Genomic DNA, 19,158 nt, shown 5'->3' on the forward strand with positions numbered 1-19,158 from the left:
ACCTTATACTTAAGATGGGTAAGTGTGTTCCTGTTATCTTTGAGGAATGTGCTAGTATTGGGGTGTTCTGGTACCACCTTTCTAGAATGTGTTTGCATGTATATTCTTGTGCCTGGCACTACTTAGGAATGTGTTTCTGCAGTATCAACCCTGTCCTTTCCAGATTCTGTGAACAGGGCCTGCCTCTTGCTCACAACTTAACTTGACTATTTTAGCCCAGGCCTCAGGCCTCATACTAGGCCTCTGATACAAGGGCTTATGTCTCAGGCTCCCTTCCTACTACAGTCACTGTTGTGGTACACTCCACTCAGAAACATACATTACAAGAGAAAGGTTGGTGTTTGGGAGAGGGAGCAGACAGGGTTTAGCATTTGGGTCTGGAAGAGAAGAAGAGTTTGAGGGAGCATGAGGATGGCAAGCTGCACTTTGGGGTATGCCAAACAGTAACTCTGAACATGTTTCCTGTGGGGCACATGAGGGAGAGAAGGCAAGAGAGGTAAATCCATTGAGTACACTTCTGGAACCAAGTAACAAGATGCATCAATGTTTTTGACCTGGCATTTTTGGCATTAGTGGGTATGCAACCACATTTAGCATATGTTAATGTTTAATTAGCATATGACTAAGTGCAAGGTGGTAGCATGATCCTGTACATAGAGTCTGAATGGAGATTTTTATGAAATGATCAACATATGGACACAAACTCACCAGTAGCAGAAGCAGGTGCACTAATAGTATAGTAGCAGGTACACATTTTGCTATTCTCAACTAAACTGAATGGTTTGTTTCAACAATTGGTTCTGTCCTGTCTGTAGATTTGGACATAAATTCTGAGTAGCAATACATTCATAAAATGCCTGAGAACCATAAAAAAAGGTACAAGGTCCCTGACTCTATATCCTTAACTACCCCTGGGCCCAATGTACACTGCCTGTGATTTCATTTGGGATAAGTAAGAAGGTCATTTTAAAATATTTATTACTAGCTTTGTCTTCTAACTGTTATGAATTTGACACTGAAGTAGGCTTTCAGGCCAAAGTTATGATTGCATGGGGGCTACAGCCTTGGACTATCTGTGGATTACTGACAGTTTTCTTCCTGGTCATATTTTCTTCTAGGATTGGAGAGTAGTATATTCCAGGCTAGTGTCTGGTTGCAGCAGATCCCTCCCAAGGTCTCCTTCCACCTCTTTTCCTCCCCTTGAGTCCCCAAATCCCTCTCAACTTGTTTAAATACACTGAAAATTCTCAAGTTAGTAAAGTTCCATTAACTTGTATCCAAACACTGTGTCTGATTCATGTTCCCAGACCAGTAAAGAGGTCCTTTGGCTTCTCCTGTGACTTCAGGCAGAGTCGGATTAAGATCTTCTGGGGCCCTAGGCCAGAGAAGGTCCTGCCCCTGTTCGACTCCTTCCATCTGCAGCCCCACCTCTGGCTCCACCATGTTCTGCCCCTTCGCCTGTGACCCCACCTCTCTTCCATCCAAGGCCCCCATTTCGTCCAGAGCCCCCCATTTGCTCCTTTCTCCCCCCCCCCCCGCACTGCGGCCCCAAGACTGGAGAAGCTCTGTCCCCTCACCACAGCCCTGAGGCCACGGCAAGGAGTGAGAGCTCCTTTTGTTCCAGGGCTGCAGCCGAGATCTGGAACTGCGGCTCTGCCCTGCACCTGCCCTTCCCCCACCCACCCAGTCCTTCTGCTGGGGACCAGGGTTGGGGTGCTGGGGCATCCCCTGTCCACTCCGTGGCTTCTGCCAGGGTTCTGGACTTCTGCTGGAGCAGCCATTTTTCCAGGGGCCCCCAATTGGCCAGGGCAGTTTAGCTTGGACATTAGGAAGCATTTAAGAGCAGGTTAGACAATCACCTGTCAGGGATGGTCTAGATAATGGTTAGTCCTGCCATGACTGCAGGCGACTGGCCTAGATGATCTCTTGAGGTCCCTTCCAGTCCTATGATTCTATGAATGGTGGTTTTTCATTTCAGTCTACAAATGTTTAAAACCTTTTCATACATATTGTTAACATCAATTTCCCTGTTGCTTATTATTTTCTGGGAGTTACATATAAAAAAATGTTGATAACCATATAAAATGGCAATACAAAATCCATTCAGTGCAAATATGCTAAAATTTCAGGGTTAATGAATCATAATCCTTTCACATTTCATATTCTAAACAACCCCAATATACTCAGTGAATAAATATATTGTACCCAGAGGATATAGATCATTACCTGAAGTGCATCCATTAATTTTATTGCCTTGTGCACTGTGCATAGCAAATTGTGTTAGAGTATTTTTAATTATATAGCATCTTATATGCAGCAACTATGGGACTGTCATTTAACATGAAGTCTACCTTGTCAAGTTTATTTATCATTAGCCATGGATCCAAGATAGAATAATACCATATTACTTTTTTTTTTTAGATCTCACAACTCCTAAGGATATTTGAAATGGCAACGTCAATGAGGCATCCTAATAAACTTCCTCCTTATCACGGTAGCATTTTAAGTGTTGCATCATTACAAATTGATTTTAAAATCATTTTAACGCCTCCCATCAGAAGTTCACCGAGTATTCATTTTGATACAGTAGGTGTTTTATCCTAAATCACCATAACAATTAAGAATCCACTCAGAAACCCCCACACCCTGCTTCACTCTTTCAATTTGCCAGCAGACTTTGAAGTTGAGAACATTTTAAAGTAAGGGATTGCATGATTTGCTCTTTTTTGGGGGGAGGGGGGTAATAGGACCCTGAAGGTCCTTGCTGACACTTGGCCAAGGGGAAGCAGAGCAAGACTTCCTGTGGGGTACAGCCAGCACTCAAAAGCAACCGAGTTTGCCCCAGTAATAGCCAGGAGCAGCAGCAGTAGTGACAGGAGAAGTTCTGCCTGGAGCCTTATGAATTGCTATTTTGGCAGGGTTAACCTCCCTTGTGGAGGCACTCCCGGCCAGAGAAACAACACTCCAATCACCCCCATAGGCATTTCCCTGTCTGAAGAATCAGGTGGGAGTAAAGCACCTTGATGTCTGTAGACACTAGTGATGACAACAGAATGCTCTTTACTCTGGACATTATTTTCTATCTCCTGACTGGTTGTGTGCCCCAACCTATTCCTGCCCCTTTATTGCTATACTCAAACTGCCTATACTCCATCCTTCCTTCCAGTGCTCCTCTTCCCATTCCTTCCTTTCCACCACTATTTTGTTCCTATTTTCCAACCTGACCCCAGTTCCAAAACAACAAAAAAGTAAAATAAAGACAGAAATGAAGCTAAGACATGTGTTCGTCATTACTCTGATCATTTCTCTCTTAAGATGTCTTTGATTTTTGTCTTTTTCATATTTTAAATTCTTCACCTTCCTCTGTCTGCCCATGAATTCCACCAGTGGTCTAAATCTTAAATAAATATAAATTAACTTGTTGGATGTCTAGTACATGATCTTATAAGAACAGAATATAAATTGTTGTAATCACATCATACTACTGAACAATTTTGGCAAGGAACATATTGTTTATTGGGTACCATAATAGTACTGGGTGTACCTCAAGTGAGTTGGACCTTCCATTTTGTTAAGCTTCTAAGGGCTAGTCTACACTTACCTGCCGGGTTGACGCGGTGAGTTCGACTTCTCGGAGTTTGAACTATCGCGTCTAATCTAGACGCGATAGTTCGAACTCCCCGCGCGCTCCGGTCGACTCCGGTACTCCACCACTGCAAACAGCGGTGGCGGAGTCGACCTTGGAGCCGCGGACTTCGATCCCGCAGCGTCTGGACGGGTAAATAGTTCGAACTAGGGTACTTCGAGTTCAGCTACTCTATTCACGTAGCTGAACTTGCGTACCCTAGTTCGACCCCCGCCCTTAGTGTAGACCTGCCCTAAAAGTTAAATAAACTAAACATCTCTTCTTCCAAATCAACCAGATATTTCTCCCTCTTTCCAATAGGCCACAGTCTAACTATCTCTGCCAAATCCAAAAATGTTCTCTAAACACAACTTCCTGCCACTGTGATGATATATTTAATGGGAAAGTAGGAAGGTGTCTAAGCATGGCACTCTGTCTACAGAGCTCTGGTCATCTGCTCTGTTGAAACCTTGGGCTCTCTGGAGCTTCACCAGAATCTCCTCCAGACTGCATTGTGCTAATAAAATTTGTGAATGACACAATGTTGGGAGGTATAGCCAATATGGAGGAAGACCGGAATATCGTACAAGGAGATCTGGATGACCTTGTAAACTGGAGTAATAGAAATGAGATGATATTTAATAGTGCAAAGTGCAACATCGTGCATTTAGGGACTAACAACAAGAATTTTTTTTCTGTAAGCTGGGGATTTATCAGTTGGAAGTGACAGAGGAGGCGCAAAATTTGGGTGTATTGGTTGATCACAGGATGTCTATGAGCCATAAATGTGATGCAGACATGAAAAAGGCTAACACAATCCTAAAATGCATCATGTGAGGTATTTCTGGTAGAGATAGTGAAGTGTTAGTACCATTATGCAAGGCACTGGTGAGATCTCATCTGGAATACTGTGTGCAATTCTGGTCTCCCATGTTTAAGAAAGATGAATTCAAACTGGAACAGGTGCAGACATGGGTGACTAGGATGATCCAAGGAAGGGAAAACCTACTTTATGAGAAGAGACTCAAAGAGCTTGGCTTGTTTAGCCTAACCAAAAGAAGGCTGAGGGGAGATAGGATTGGGCTCTATAAATACATCAGAGGGATAAACACCAGGGAGGGAGAGGATTTATTTAAGTTGAGCACCATTGTGGACACAAGAACAAATGGCTATAAACTGGCCATCAACAAGTTTAGGCTCGAAATTAGGCAAAGGTTTCTAACCATCAGAGAAGTAAAGTTCTGGAAGAGCCTTCCAAAGGAAGCAGTGGGGGCAAAAAACCTAACTGGCTTCAGGACTGAGCTTGATAAGTTTATGGAAGGGATGGTATGATAGGACTGTGTATGATGGTGTGTGGCCCATCGTGACTGCAAAAATCCCCAACTGCCGGAGACGGGACACTAGCTGGGCAGGGCTCTGAATGACTACAGATAATTATTTCCCAGGTATCTGCCTGGAGGGTCTTGCCCACATGCTCAGAGTCTAACTAAGTCCCGATATTTGGGATCGGGAAAGAATTTTCCCCAGGGTCATATTGCCAGAGGTTAGGAGTCTATTTCAGGAGTGAGTGAGGTTCTGTGGCCTGTAATGTGAAGGATGTCAGACTAGATGGTTCCTTCTGACCTTAAAATCTATGAGTCTCACCTTTGATTCTGAATGAACTCTACACTAACAAGATTTGAAGTAAGCAATAATCTATAAGAAATTTTCAGATAGTTTATGTGCTGATCCCCAAATGGATTTCAACAACAGGCAGAGAGAGAGAGGGAAGTTATCTGAATTATTCTGAATCTAAAAAAAGAGTTTAAGCCTAAATCTCATATTGTGATAAACCTAGAGTTGAGGTAAACTTCTGTTTTTTGTTCAATCCCAGTCTGGAGGTAATCCTATTTTATAGTAAATGTATTAACTCATAATGAATTGGAAGAATTACACAGATAGACAATTCACAGTACTTACAATTCCAAAAGGTTGCATATCACAGTTAACTTCCTCCATACTCACGATATAATATTAAACACTTTGCTAGATATTCCAGCTACCAGCAAGTGAAAAAGATGAGTTAAAATAATCTAATTCTCCTCTGCTGAGAATACTTATCTCATTTTACACTTTAACCTTGTGGTAATTATTGCACTTCTTAATTACTCTGTACTCTACTCATTTTGGAATTGCCTTTGAGGCTGTGGCGTATATGAAAGTTCCATTAATATCAGGCTGAACAGCTGTGAAGGCTGCTCCCTTTTCCAAAAGGGTACTTGCCCCTCTAAAATTGCCAGAAAGGGAGAGTTCCTCCTTACACAGGCAACTAAGGCATTGTTCTTGCCAGGGTGGAGTCATACTCCTGCCAACAAGACTGTCATGATGCACAGCATGAGGTCAGGAGAACTGAGAGGGACACACTTAGTTACACTGATCCACAGCTAGCATGCTCATTGCCAAAGTCCTAGTAGGAAGACACGTTCCTTCTGATAGACTGATATTTGGGAAACCTCATCTGTCTTTAAGGGGCTGCCTCCAACAATTATGCATAATCGTTGCTGCTACTTTAAGCAACAGTGGCAAGTGCCCTCCCTCCAAACAGCATATCATCATAAATAAATGTTACTTATTAATAAAAGAATCAAGCCAGAAGTGAGTTTGGACCTCTTCCTCTCACTGTGACCTCACAACTGGAGTTACAACACCATAATACCAGCCACATGCATGCACCATTTTGGGAGGTAAAGAGGGAACAGAGAATCACAAGTTACAAAAGGGAAGTTAGAAGAGGGAATTTCGAATGGAAGTGATCATCTGTTTGACACTAGGTGTAGTTGACACCTAGGCTTTGGAACAAAGAGGTGACTGTGTCATGATACCAGTTCCTGAGACTACTGGTTCTCCAACTGAAACCAAAAGTAGACAGCAAAAAAATGCAAATGGAATGGTCACTGGAGCAGTCAAGTGCCGTGCTGTTCCTCCCAGCTATGAGGCAAAATAGGAGGAGGAGATTTTTTATATTTTCTTATGTGCACTACATGGACATGACTCTTGACTCAACCGGCTCAATGTTCACATAGCAAATAGTGCCTTACAAGGCTTGCACAATCCAGGGAAAGTATTCTTCCAGGCCAAATAGATTATTTTAAATACCAATTAAAAGAAAAGAAAAAAGAAAAATCTGCTATAGATTTTTTGTACATGACCAACCATGGAAAAGGTCAGGATAAGGACTCTGTCCCAAGTAGGGTGGAAGTTTCATGAGGTTCTGCTTCATATACTTTCCTCTGCATTGTTCCTTATGCTTAGAAACAAGACCATTAAAATCTGTCTATCCTTGAAATCTATGACAATTTGGCAGGCCAGGGCCATTGCTTGAGACACTGTGCCTACACACTGATGCTGGGGGGGTGACTCTACAACTACCTAGGCTCATTCACATTTGGTTAGCATGGCAACATAGTATTTTATTCACTTGTGAAGTTAAGTTCTCTGCTGTTTATCATAACAATTAAAGAAACCCTGCAACTTCAAATAGCAACCCATTCAATTTTACACTCCATCCTCTGGTTAATAGTCCCTTACCTAATTTTCAACTTGCTGAAGGTCAGCTCTATTGCAACTGTACCATGTAGGCCCAAAATTTTGGAAGAGCTATGGATCCACAAGATAGTGGCAGATGTGGATACTCAGCACTTCTAATAATCAAGCCCTGCCAGTTTTGTCTGTAAGCCTTTGTCACAGCTTCCTCCAGGATACTGCATCCTTGCTTGTACTGTTGAGAACCATAGTTAAGAAAACCTTTTTACTGTCATTATTGTTTTCCAATATTTAATTTACTGTGTGCAACCACTACATAATAAAGTAACTAATGCACATTAAACTGAGATACTGGAAAAAATACTAAGTTGCAAGCTGTTTATATTTTACTTGTATGAAAACGGTAGTAAAGGAGGAACATTAAATTCAACATGCTTAGGTCCAGAGTCGGCCCTCCTTTTTTTGATTACTACTATCATATTTGACAAATAATTCCATTTCATCAATGGGACTATTCATGCATTAAGGTGAGTCAGCATAGCAGAATCTGTCCCTAGTTCCTAGTAGAATTGTTTCTAGATTTTATTGCAGTGCTGGGAATTATTTAATGTAATGAAGATGACAATTTCTGGTTTTAGTTTGTCAAGTTGCACTCAAAAGCATATACCAACTGCAATTTTTCTTCAGTGTGTATTTTTCCTGTTTTACAATAAAACCTTTTTCTTTTGCTAGGAAAAAAAATCTAAAAGCTCAAGTCTGGAAATTAACAGGAAATTTGACAAATTCAATTATCAAAGTACGTGATGGGGCTCCCGCCCCTCATGAACATAAGAACGGCCATACTGGGTCAGACCAAAGGTCCATCCAGCCCAGTATCCTGTCTACCAACAGCGGTCAATGCCAGGTGCTCCAGAGGGAGTGAACCTAACAGGTAATGATCAAGTGATCTCTCTCCTGCCATCCATCTCCACCCTCTGACAAACAGAGGCTAGGGACACCATTCCTTACCCATCCTGGCTAATAGCCATTAATGGACTTAACCTCCATGAATTTATCTAGTTCTCTTTTAAACCCTGTTATAGTCCTAGCCTTCACAACCTCCTCAGGCAAGGAGTTCCACAGGTTGACTGTGTTCCATGTGAAGAACTTCCTTTATTTGTTTTAAACCTGCTGCCCATTAATTTCATTTGGTGGCCCCTAGTTCTTATATTATGGGAACAAGTAAATAACTTTTCCTTATTCACTTTCTCCACGTCACTCATGATTCTATATACCTTTATCATATCTTCCCTTAGTCTTCTCTTTTCCAAGCTGAAAAGTCCTAGCCTCTTTAATCTCTCCTCATATGGGACCCGTTCCAAACCCCTAATCATTATAGTCGCCCTTCTCTGAACCTTTTCTAATGCCAATATATCTTTTTTAAGATGAGACCACATCTGTACGCAGTATTCAAGACTTGGGCATATCATGGATTTATACAAGGGCAATAAGATATTCTCCATCTTATTCTCTATCCCTTTTTGACTGATTCCTAACATCCTGTTTGATTTTTTGACTGCCGCTGCACACTGCATGGACATCTTCAGAGAACTGTCCATGATGACTCCAAGATCTCTTTCCTGATTAGTTGCAGCTAAATTAGGCCCCATCATACTGTATGTATAGTTGGGGTTATTTTTTCCAATGTGAATTTACTTTACATTTAATTTCATTTGCCATTTTGTTGCCCAATCATTTAGTTTTGTGAGATCTTCTTCACAGTCTTAACTATCTTGAGCAGTTTAGTATCATCTGCAAATTTTGCCACCTCACTGTTTACCCCTTTCTCAAGATCATTTATGAATAAGTTGAATAGGATTGGTCCTAGGACTGACCCTTGGGGAACACCACTAATTATCCCTCTCCATTCTGAGAATTTACCATTTATTCCTACCCTTTGTTCCCTTGTCTTTTAACCAGTTCTCAATCCATGAAAGGATCTTCCCTCTTATCCCATGACTTGATTTACATAAGAGCCTTTGGTGAGGGACCTTGTCAAAGGCTTTCTGGAAATCTAAGTACACTATGTCCACTGGATCCCCCTTGTCCACATGTTTGTTGACCCCTTCAAAGAACTCTAATAGATTAGTAAGATTTCCCTTTACAGAAACTATGTTGACTTTTGCCCAACAATTTATGTTCTTTTATGTGTCTGAAAATTTTACTCTTTACTATTGTTTCAGCTAATTTGCTTGGTACTGATGTTAGACTTACCGGTCTGTATATGCCGGGATCACCTCTAGAGCCTTTTAAAAATACTCGTGTTACATTAGCTATCTTCCAGTCATTAGGTACCGAAGCTGATTAAAGGACAGGTTACAAACCATAGTTCATAGTTCCGCATTTTAACATTTGAGTTCTTTCAGAACTCTTGGGTGAATGCCATCTGGTCCCGGTGACTTGTTACTATTAAGTTTATCAATTAATTCCAAATTTCCTCTAGTGACACTTCAATCTGTGACAATTCCTCAGATTTGTGAATTTGGTTTGAGAATCTCCCTAACATTCCCTAACATTCTCAGCCATGAAGACTTAAGCAAAGAATTCATTTAGTTTCTCTACAATGACTTTATCATCTTTAAGTGCTCCTTTTGTATCTCAATCGTCCAGGGGCCGCACTGGTTGTTAGCAGGCTTCCTGCTTCTGATGTACTTAAAAAACATTTTGTTATTACCTTTTGAGTTTTTGGCTAGCTGTTCATCAAACTCCTTTTCTTATTACATTTTTACACTTAATTTGACAGTGTTTATGCTCCTTTCTATTTACCTCACTAGGATCTGACTTCCACTTTTTAAAAGATGACTTTTTATCTCTCACTGCTTCTTTTACATGACTGTTAAGCCACAGTGGCTCTTTTTTAGTTCTTTTACTGTGTTTTTTAATTTGGAGTATACATTTAAGTAGGGCCTCTATTATGGTGTCTTTGAAAAGTTTTCATGCAGCTTGCAGGGAGTTCACTCTAGTCACGGTACCTTTTAATTTCTATTTAACCTCATTTTTGCATAGTTCCCCTTTCTGAAATTAAATGCCACAGTGTTGGGCTGTTGAGGTGTTCTTCCCACCACAGGTATGTTAAATGTTGTTATATTATGGTCACTATTTCCAAGCAGTCCTGTTATAGTTATCTCTTGGGCCAGATCCTGTGGTCCCCTCAGGACTAAATCAAGAATTGGCTTCTCCCCTTGGGGCTCAAAGGGGTTAATAGAGCCCTAGGGAAGCAGCCAAACAGAGAAGGGCTGAGGGGAGCAGCAATCAGAGCCAAGCAGGTCCATATAAAAAGGAAGCTGCAGAGCAGAAGAGGGTAGTTGTCTGCTGGGAGCCCAGGGAGGAAGGACTGTGTGTCTGGAGGGCTGAGAGAACTGACAGCACCCTGGACAGAGCAGTGCTGCTAGCAGGGACTGGGGGAGTGAGAGTGTGCGCTCCTGGCTGGCTGCTGGGGTTTGCAGGCTGAGACCCTGAAGCAAGGGAAAAGATGATTCTGGGACCATGAGGAAGTCACTGCAATAGCCACTAAAGGAAGCATACTTCAGATCCTCCGGAACGGGGGTGCACAGTGTGAGGCATAGCTGGAGGGCTGTGTCACTGAAGAGGATGCTGCTGTCCTTGGAGAGATGGGGGTCCTAGAGCAGGGGTGACAGTTGCAAGGCACTGTCCGAAGAGGGCATGCTACCATGCAGGGATAATTCCCAAGACAACAAGCAGGAGGTGCCAGCGTGGTGAGTGAACCCCATTACAAAGTAAAATATGCTTTTTAAAAAAAAAATCTGAAATTTGGCCAAACCATTACATTTGAATTTTTAAATACCAGAAATCTCTTCCAAAATATCATCAGATGTCTGTAGACTCTGCTACAATATAAAATATTGCAAAAGCCGTATAATCAGATATGATTAATTTTCAAAATGGCTATGAGAATTTTGACTATATTCAAAGCTCCTGCTCTCTGAAATAATTTTAAATGAACTATAGTCTCTTCAAAACTTGAATATAGTCAGAAAGTAAGATTAGAATCTTAGTTTCTGTGCATAACAAACTGTTAACACATAGTACAATATTGTGAGTATTATAGTTTGCTACATTTCCTTTCATGGTAGTAAGGTTATGTTTTTGTTTCTACCCCTTTCTAATTAATAGCATCACAATTTTATTATTATTTTTGAATGTTAGGGCTAACAGATTGCCAGCTCAGCCTGGAGCAATAGGGCAATTCACTTATGTCTGAATAGCAAAGAAATGCTAAAAGGTCATAGCATATTCAAGCTAATTCATTTGTTAGCAGAGATCAAAAGGAGATGTTGATTGCATTGTTTTCACCTATCTGTATTCTGCTGTCTTCTGTCACATTACATGTAGTTACATTATGTATACCCTGTAATTAGATAATCCTAGATCAAAGGTGTATTTACTTGATGTTTAAACTTCATGAAAACGAATTAAAGATTCTTTGGATTCCTGAAACAAAATGCATTATGTATGCATCTGTAATTGGCCTGCCCATCAAACAGAATTGAAGCCTTGGAACTGTAAATGAAGCAGCACGCTAACTTCAAAGCATGGGTCATGGTGTTCAACAATGGGAAATCCACAGTCTGCATTTAGTCAACAGAGAAAAAGCCCATGCTGTCATGGAGATACTTGCTAGATTGCTTTCTGGGGAAAACCACTATAAGAGTGGCTCCAGGGAGCGATGTTGTATCTCTGTACTGTTTTGGATTTTAACAGGATGGAATACTGAACAAATGGCCCAAGATCCCATCACTACATCTCTGCTATCATATTGGACTTACAAATGTTGACTCACCTGTTAATGTATTTTACCTGCTTTAACCTCTCAATAACGCATTTCTTTTTCTTAGCTAATAAACCTTTAATTAGTTTACTAGAGAAACTGGCTGTCAGCGATGTCTTTGGTGTGAGATCCAGAGTCGTCATTGACCAGACTGACCCTTTGAGGATGAGAATAACTGAATGTGAGATGATTTTTTCTTTTAATAACCTTTCATCACAAAGTCCAGCTTGTCTGGGTGGTAAAGGGGGGCTGGAGAGCCTAAGGGGACTGTGTGTGGCTCCAAGACTAATACAGTAATCCAGGAGTGCACATTTGTTACTGGCTTGGTGAAATCTTGGTGAATATACCATCAGTTTGGGGTGCCTGTACTGTTTTCTAACAGGCTGAGCTGAGGCTTGCTCTCTCAGTGGTGGGTCACTCCAGACAGAGTGACAAAAATATAAAACAAAATTAACTTACCATTCCATTCAGAAAGTGCTTTGCTAACAGAATTCTTGTGTATTTATCCCATCCCTAAGATTATCATCTATTTCAACCCCCCTGTCATTACCATTCACCATCTGTTCCACCAAGGCCTCCGCTGATCTGCTGGTGTCTTGCAGTTTCCTGTACTTCTCAGACTTTTCTCGCTCGATGGCCTGTAGCATGACAGGAAAGGTGAGAATTTAGACAGAGATTTTGAAGACACCAAATAATTAATCTGTACATCCTCTACCGCCGTGAAGTCTTTTTACCCTGTCAAATCACCCTGCTAACCTCCTGACTTGGCAACAGAACAAACCTCACAAAGTTGGATATGCTTCTGGCCACATAACTTTAGGAAAGAAAGGTCAAATAATAAATTTCCATGTGCAAGCATGACAAGATTATTTGATAAATGATACATGTAGGTACTTTATAGACAAATAGCACAATTTCCCCATGTGCCCAGAAGAACAGACAAATTCCACCAGAATTCAGTGGGAAATAATTGTCTTACTGAAGCACAAAAGATCCTTGAGTTATGTACCCAGAAGTCCGAATGCCTCACACAGGTGAGTGCAGCACCACAGTAACTCAAGCTGGACTTTGCAGTGTGGTTGGTACCACCCAGGAGCTGATCTCTCACTCTGAACATGCAATGAGGACATACTAAGTGGCCTGACTATAAAAGGTGTTGAGAGCCCTCACAACTTGTAATGAAGCCAAATAAATTAGGCCACTGCTTTAGATACCTAAGTATAGATTTAGATGACTAACATTGCACTCCTTATTTACATAGATAAGTATATATAAACATACTTTTTTAAAGTGATACTGGACTTGAAATAGCTTTTTAAAATGCATTTATTTTAACAAAGATGATTAAAGTGCATTAAATATTAATACCAATACTTTTCTGTTAAGACAATTTGTACATCACAACTACCAGTGTGTGAATTAACAGCAGCAATGCTCAAAATACCTCAAATTAATTCAAAATTGGTTCTCTCTTCTTCAAAATTATCATGCTAACAGAATCATACACAGTAAAAATGGACTTTCTGAATACAATGTTTTTCACTGTACCTGAAAATTTGGGGATTTTGCATATTTTTGTATAAAAATGAATGGCTTGAAAAAAATAAAGGAAATAAAATTGGGAAGTACAAATGTATATTTTTAAATGAATTTAAGCTCTGATTCTACAATGGCATGTACAAAGACAGAATCCTGACCATGCAAATGTCCTCAGTGATGCCAATGTAGCAGATAGAGCCTAACTGTGCACATCTTATACCAGGCCTGGGGCTTCAGAGAGCCACCTTCAACAGCCTCACACAGTCCTATTCACACATATCCAAGACCTACCATTATCTCATTGTATGTTTTATCGTGAATTATATATACACATAGCTGCTATCTATTCTTATAATACCTTTCATCATATATTTTAATAATTTTATATGTCCACTGTAACAATATGCCAAATTTTATAGAAAATATTTACATCAATTTAATTTTGTGCAAATAACACATCTGAAATAATGAAGATGAGGATTGATGTTTAGTGAGGAATTAAGTTTGGGAACACTTTGGTAAGCATATGTTTTATTATACATTTATAAACACACACATAAACACAGAGGTTATGAAATAATGCATTATAGTGTGATGTGGTATCTAGATTTTCACTGAATGAATTTAAGGTGACTGCATTACTCACTTATGGCTTGCATGGGTCATTCCTAACAAGTACAAATAAAATCTTTATGCCACACCATCATGCGTTTTATATATATGTCACATACATTACAGAAAAACTGTTGTAGAAATGCACTTTAGAGAGCTTTAAAAATGGACATGGGATTGTTTTGTTTGTTTGTTTCACTCTGCCTGTAAAGCCAGGTGATGTAGTTACCCTTAGTCTAACTGTAGAGAGGCCAGAAGGAACCATAAAAACTACTCTAATTAATCTATATATAGATTATTTATATAGATTTTTATGTATTTATATATAGAATACTGATTTTTCTAAGCATAAAAATGACACGGCATTTAAGTCTGTGATCCTGAACCTTCCAAGGCCAGACACAAATACTGTGAGTGCCAGTGGAAAGTTCAGAAACTCCCCTTCCATATGGTAAAAAGTTCCTATTTCCAGAAGATAACAGACTTTTCATAGTTCTGACATTTTTACATCTATAGAAAACATGTCACTAGCCCAAGACAAATTTCACCTTTTGAGGTCCTTAGTCGAGGTTGCATTTTGGGGGCAGAAAGGGGAAATATTTACTGCTGCTTATCAATGCTGATTAGTATTGTCCCACTGTTACCCTGTGCGCCCACCAGCTCCCTGCTATATCCACCAGTTGTCTGTCTTATTCTTCGATTGTAAACTCCTAGGACTGTCTCTTCATTAGATACATGTACAGTACTTAGCACAATTGGATGGGGGATTCCTAGGTGCTAATGCAAGCCAAATAATAATGATTGCTATCATCTTGGCAGGCTGATTTTTTTTTAAAGTGACTTTTTTAAAGCTGACTTGAGGTGTGTGTGCATGTTAGAATAAGTCCCATAAGTTATGGATTAAGGGGCAGAGTATAGATGAAATAGTCAAAGTTGCATGATGAAGAACCACATGAATTAATTTCTCACATGGACAGAATTGCCACATGAGTGGGGTGTGTGTCACCTCCCCTCCCCTCCCCAGCCCATATGCATGTATATCCATACAACAAGGTGATAAATATAATGTTAAGATTGTATTCAAAAGTCTGGAAATGCCAAAGTAAAGGCGGCCTACACAACATGAATTCTGCTCCCTTGTGTGTATGCATTTTGAGATACTTTGAGATTATTTTTGAGTACATGATCACATTTTTCCACAGGTCCCATCATCATTAATTCTGCAGGCTCAACAGTGCACAGTGAATGAAATAACTTTTAAATATTTATGGTTAGCCTCATAAGTTATTTCCCTGTGCCTCATAAATGGTGCATCACCCATTCCTGCACTGAATGAGGCAGGGGGTCCTGTCAACACCCCTGTCATTTACCTCTTCAACCCTCCTTCATTATTATATATTTCTCATCTTCTGTAGTGAATGAGGTAGTACTCTTCTGGACCCAAGGCTCATTCACTACAAAAGTGGATTGAGGTTAAGATTGTGCAGAAAACCTTAATTTTGGCATTTCCAAACCTTTGAGTGCTACATATCAGAACCTTAACAACTGCAGTAGTCAAACATTTTCTGAGGAAAAGTTTTTCCATTGGAAAACAGGGCTTTTATTTTTTTTTAAATCAATATTTTTCACACAAATATTGTCAATCAATTTTTCATGTTTCAATATTTTTCTGGAAAAATAAAACATTTTGGAAACAAAACATTTGTGGAAAAATATCCTTAATTTTTAAGATTTTTTCTATTTTTAAATGCAAATTTTCCCTCACTTTCCGACTGCGCTTCAATTAGCTAAGCTGTGAAAAAAAGTCAAAGTGTGGAAAAACCTACTTTGCCATGCATTATTATTGTTTTCCAACTTCTGCCAGTTGGCAGTCAGTAACAAAATATTGAAAGTGTGACAGAGAAACAGTAACACTTGCACATTTAAGTAGTCTGTTAAAATTGAAATGTGAACATGTTACTTCTAAAACTGAAATGTGTTTTTTCCTTACCTTCCCACTTTTCATTCCTGTTTCCCAGCTGGTGCCACTGGAAAAAGTTGGAAAACAGTAACCAAGTATTTGATAGTGAGCAAAAAACCCACTTGACTCACACTTTTGAAATTTCCTACAGGAAAAACTGGAGTTTCCAATGGTAAATTTCAAATGCAAGAAAAATTCTCATTTTCCAGTCAACTTTACTTGACAGTCCTCTTTATGAGTGGTTATTTTTGTAAGTACTTTGTTAGCTTAAAAAAAAATGACAATAGGGAAAAAAACCATGTGCATCTATTTTCTAGTCAGCAGTAGAACACTTGACTCCTACGCAACATGCTATACTACCCACACAGTGAGACAACAGTTCATGCCCCTTCGTGATAATCTGATAAAAGCAGACTATCACACTACAGGATCTTATTCATATATAATAGTTTCATCTTATCAGCAACCGACATTTAAAATGTTTTATTCTTAAATCTACAGTGGTTCATCAGGCACTGTTCACAAAAACACTTTAAAAATTAAAACTCCTCAATTTGGTCAATAGCAATGTAGGGAGTCATTCCCCACTCTCCACCATGCAGGCCCAATCCTGAAAAACTAGGAGGCTGCTATTGAATCATACGATTTTATTTGGTAACAAATTATCCAAGATGATTACATGCAGCACTACCATGTCTACAATGGAAACATTAAACAAATTTTAAATCACTGCTGTCTGATTCCCAGTTTTGATACACCAGCCGCAAGCACCTGTTCAAAATCTTAGGGCTTGTTTACACAGTTAGTCATTGTATGGCAAACCAAGGTGTGAACGTACAGTGTTGCATACAAAGCTGTAAGGACAAGTCCTAAGCTATAAGCTGCGGAGTTCAACTTTTTAAAAAAAGGTTTTGATCCAAACACAATATATCTGTAAAGTAGCTCTAAAAGGCAGCTATAAAAGGAAAAAAAGAAAATTTAGGAGCTTGAGATTACTAGGGGGCCAAATTTAAGTGGTTTGATCATTGTACTTTGTGAACTCTCCCATATTTCCAAAATTTGGGTTTCTGGTAAGTTTAAATTCAACTCTGAATTTTCAGGCTTCTAAATGTTATTTTCTTCACTAACTACATCATTGTAAAGATGTTTATTGTTAAATTATTGATATATATTCTCAACCTTGGATGACCCCTTAAAGTTTTCTGTCTAGTTAATTTTCATTATTTTCTCCACCTAAGCCCTTTACATTCAGATTCACAGTAACAAAGGAACCTGTCAATATAGCTGAACAAGAAACACTTTAAAGCATTGCTAAAATTGTCTTCTGTAATGTACATATCACATACAGAATTCATGAAGGTGTGGAATGGGGTAAAAGGTTTTATTGGCATTCATCTTAGATTACATGCATTACTTATATGGTCATCTCATAATGAAACCTTCATACCACATAACCATGTATTCCTGATAAAGCACCGTATAAGACCAAAATAAAGAGATATCCAGTGGACTTTGGATCAGATCCATAATCTCTCTCTGTTCCTGTGTGTGAATAAACCCAGTGTGTGTGTGTGTGTGTACATATGCACATGTGTAAGCATGCCTGTATATATTTACAGGTGTAGGGGTGTGTGTGTGTAAGTAACAGTATAATACATGTATACAGACAGCCTCGTTGAATCATCATTTCTATAATCTTTATCGTTTTTGTCTTAACATTTGTAATTAAATAGTTCTAGTCAATAGCTGACTTTTGACTCTGGAGATGCAGATTTCAGCAGGCAGCCCATACCTCATCATCTTATTTTTCCTTGTTCTGACCCTTATTTCCACAGAAATAAAAGTGAGAACTGGCAGCCAGCAGTTGTGAAAGCTCTTGTTAATTTAAGGTGCTGGCTGCCACTTCCCACCTCTGCTTCCATTTCCAAGGAGAGAGAGGTTGTGTCTGAAAAAAATCAAGTACAGGCAAGTTTTCAAATCTGGCTGTTTAGAAACTTCCCCTTACTTTACTTCTGCCGGCAGCTGAGCAGTGTCCAGTACAGATTTCAGCCACTAGCTGTCACCAATGATCTTTAAAAGTTTCCCCTATTGTCAAGGCTGATTCCCCACTCTGTCACTTCGAGTGTAGAAGGTGGGGCCCCAGAAGGATTCTAAAAATGAATATTTGCCATTCCAGGCTTGTATTAAACTCCCAAGGTTACAGTTTCTCTCTGACCTTGGCTTGGTAAATGCTGCCACCACCCAAATGCAAAAAAAACAACAACTCTTGGACCCAGGAAGGAGCACTTGGGAATTCTTCCCTGTGGGGCACCCTCAAGCCTTTCACACACACTCCCTCCAGGGAAGAGCTGAGAAAGAAAAAGGAAATTAGCTGTTTCCCCCAGCTAATCAAGCAGCATATGCACAAACCTCTCAGGACACCAAAAATCCAATCCTGTTCTTTAAAAAAGATAAATTTTATTAAAAACAAAAAGTAAGAAAATACATCTGGAACTTAGGCTTTTGTTAGATTTTAAAAGAGCAATTCCAAAAATTAAGCACCCAAAATAGCTTTCTTGGGGGTTAAGCTTAAAGGTTACAAGCAAACAAAAGCATCTGGGGTTAGCACAGAGGAGATCCACAAACCAAAATAAAGAAATAACCTGGTAGCATCTAACTAAACATTCCCTATTCAAATTATTCCTTCTGGGTATGGAAAGTACTTTTCAAACCTTACATGGCATTTCTGCTTATAGCATTGCTACTCCATGTTCCTGCAGCCCAGAGAACAACAGACAAAGGGAAAATTTCTTTCCCCATTTAAAAAAGTTCTAGCCTTCCCATTGGCTCTTTTGGTCAGGTATACACTCTTTTTTCTTTACCTGGGGGACTTTTTAACCCTTAACAGGTAAAGCAAGTAAAGAACAGCTTCCAAGAGGGATTTTACAGCTAACTGGCTGGCTGGGTGTCCATCAAAGGGAGCTATCTTCCCCTTTATTTATCACACTGCACCTGCAACCTGTAGACCCTCAAATGAGGAGTTACTCAAGGCAAAATGTAATCTTTTAAAAATAAAGATGTTCCTCCAAACCT

General features: G+C 39.6%; 1 protein-coding gene across 16 annotated transcripts in view; it reads right to left on the reverse strand.

Moving 5' to 3' along the window:
• Positions 1–19,158, reverse strand: part of DMD (dystrophin) — a 2,035,724-nt gene that overhangs the window by 1,200,310 nt on the left and 816,256 nt on the right. For all 16 annotated transcript variants that reach the window (XM_039486264.1, XM_039486496.1, XM_039486317.1 and 13 more), the window contains one exon: positions 12,526–12,613. In XM_039486264.1, the coding sequence (XP_039342198.1) occupies positions 12,526–12,613 (88 nt within the window). The remainder of the gene's footprint in view (positions 1–12,525; positions 12,614–19,158) is intronic.

Source organism: Mauremys reevesii, linkage group 1, assembly GCF_016161935.1.
Source record: "Mauremys reevesii isolate NIE-2019 linkage group 1, ASM1616193v1, whole genome shotgun sequence".
In the NCBI taxonomy this organism is placed as follows: domain Eukaryota; kingdom Metazoa; phylum Chordata; order Testudines; family Geoemydidae; genus Mauremys; species Mauremys reevesii.